General features: G+C 51.8%; 1 protein-coding gene across 1 annotated transcript; it reads left to right on the top strand.

The window, feature by feature from the left end:
• Positions 1-658: 658 nt before the first annotated feature.
• Positions 659-1,980, top strand: LOC127307762 (peroxidase 2-like). Its single transcript, XM_051338522.2, has 2 exons — positions 659-994; positions 1,097-1,980. The coding sequence occupies exons 1-2, from the start codon at positions 746-748 to the stop codon at positions 1,811-1,813; spliced, it is 966 nt and encodes a 321-aa protein (XP_051194482.1). The 5' UTR covers positions 659-745; the 3' UTR covers positions 1,814-1,980.
• The last annotated feature ends 251 nt before the right edge of the window (positions 1,981-2,231 follow it).

Genomic DNA, 2,231 nt, shown 5'->3' with positions numbered 1-2,231 from the left:
TCGCGAGAGGCCCAATGATGAAAACGGATAACAGTTCCGACATACGGTTTAACAGTTATGAGTTTTTGAAAAAAATCGCGAAAAACTTAAATACACGTGTGGTGCTTTTCAAGTGATTACAGTCTACCCAGAAATTTCCTTTTCTGAACGTGGGGTAAAGAGCTGTTAAAACTTTCCTTTTATGGTGTGAATGCTTAGATATACAAACCAGCACCAGGATGCCGTCTAGCCGTGTCCATAGATTAATAGCGGCATCGGAATCCATGCAAGGGAGAAAGCCCTCGATCTGCTGGGTCAAAAACGACAGGCATGACCGAACGATGACAGCAGGAATGCAAGAATCACACGGTTGGATCCGGTCCCTCTGCCATTTCCCGGCAACAGTCTGACGTTCTTTTCCCGCAACAGTCCATCTCTCTTCCTCCTCCCAACATCCGGCCACCAGCTTCTTCTCGCTTAATCATATAAAATTAATTACGAATAGAATAACATGAGCAGCCGCGTGCAGGAGCGGCGGCCAACGACGGCGTGCCAATACACAATTTGACAACGGCAGATCATGCTCGTGGAATCTGACAAACCTACCTAAAAGGTCTCAAATGGATCAAGACTACAAATAGCCTCCATGGCATTCCCGTTTCCATCACATCATATCCATCTCTCCCTGATACTTCTTTTTATCTAGCTTGCTTGTCAATCGCTCCACCAGTGGCTGGCAAACCAGCAGGTGTTCCTCCTTGTGAACATGGCCGCTTCCCTTCGCTTATCGTTAACTGCTCGCTGTAGCCTCCTGCTCACAGCAGCACTTCTGGTCCTACTGCTGAGCCACGGGGCTCACGGTCATGGCGGCGCTGGGTTGAGCTCGTCGTTCTACGACGGCTCGTGCCCAGGCACGCGCGACATCATCAGGCGCGTTATCCAGGACGCCCGTGTTGCCGACGCGCGTATCCCGGCTAGCCTCATCCGCCTCCACTTTCACGACTGCTTCGTCAATGTAAGTTCGCCAAGCCACCTACGCGCACCGGCGCATATATAGATTCAGCGACGTCTATCCCTATATAGTGCATCCTCTCATCGTTGTGGTTAACTTTTTCAGGGCTGCGATGGCTCGCTTCTGCTAGACGACGACCCCCAGGCGGCCATCATGACCGAGAAGAACGTCCCCGCCAACGACAGGTCGGTGCGCGGGTTCGGCGTGGTTGACAACATCAAGCGCGCGCTGGAGAACGCTTGCCCCGGCATCGTCTCCTGCGCCGACATCCTCGCCCTCGCCGCCGAGATCTCCGTCGAACTGGCCGGAGGGCCGTCTTGGACCGTGCCGCTGGGCCGCCGCGACAGCACCACCACCAACATCGAGAGCGCCAAGAACCTCCCCAGCCCCTTTGACCCCCTAGAGAGGCTCCAGGAGAAGTTCAAGATCCTAGGCCTCGACGACACCGACCTTGTCGCGCTGCAGGGAGCGCACACCTTCGGGCGGGCGCAGTGTCAGTTCACACAACGGAACTGCACGGCTGGGCAGAGCGAGGGGGCGCTGGTGAACCTCGATGGCGTCACACCTGACGTGTTCGACAACAAGTACTATGGCAACCTCTTACTGGGTCGCGCCCAGCTTCCGTCGGATCAGGTGATGTTGTCCGATTCCATCGCGGCAAGGACCACCGCACCAATCGCTCGCAGGTTCTCTGGTAACCAGAAGGACTTTTTCAGAAACTTTGCCGCATCGATGGTTAAAATGGGGAACATAAACCCGCTAACCGGAAGGGATGGGGAGATTAGGAAGAACTGTCGGAGGGTGAACAAGACGCCCTATTGAGGAGTGAGGAAACAAGATTCCATGCATGTTGATGCACATACCGTTTATTAACTTGTTTTTCATTCTTTTACGAGTGGTGGTATATATGGCTGTGTAAATCATTGTTTCGATTCGTTCTAACTGTAAAGTGTTTCTGTATTTCTTCTTCAAAAGCAAATGTAATTTTTTTTTCTCGATAAAGGGCGTTTTATTACTTAAGTTAAGCATTACACCCGGTCTCTGCATAACTCACTACAAGAAATCTGCCATAAGTTGACAAAAAAAAGGTGTCACTGAAACGTCACTGATGGTTACTTGCGACGTTACCGTGACGCTTTTCAAAACGTCGAAAGCTGGGAGTCAGCAGTGACTGCTTGCGACGTTCCACTTGAAAACGTCGTAGATCTTTGTGACGTTTGCAAACGTCACTGACGGCATT

The sequence above is a fragment of the Lolium perenne genome, chromosome 6 (genome assembly GCF_019359855.2).
Source record: "Lolium perenne isolate Kyuss_39 chromosome 6, Kyuss_2.0, whole genome shotgun sequence".
Taxonomy (NCBI): domain Eukaryota; kingdom Viridiplantae; phylum Streptophyta; class Magnoliopsida; order Poales; family Poaceae; genus Lolium; species Lolium perenne.
This window is presented reverse-complemented; position numbering and strand designations above follow the sequence as displayed.

Excerpts from the sequence above, each read along its gene's own strand:
- LOC127307762 (XM_051338522.2), top strand. The coding sequence starts at position 746 with ATGGCCGCTTCCCTTCGCTTATCGTTAACTGCTCGCTGTAGCCTCCTG. Across the intron at positions 995-1,096 it reads TTCACGACTGCTTCGTCAAT|GGCTGCGATGGCTCGCTTCT; the intron begins GTAAGTTCGCCA and ends TAACTTTTTCAG.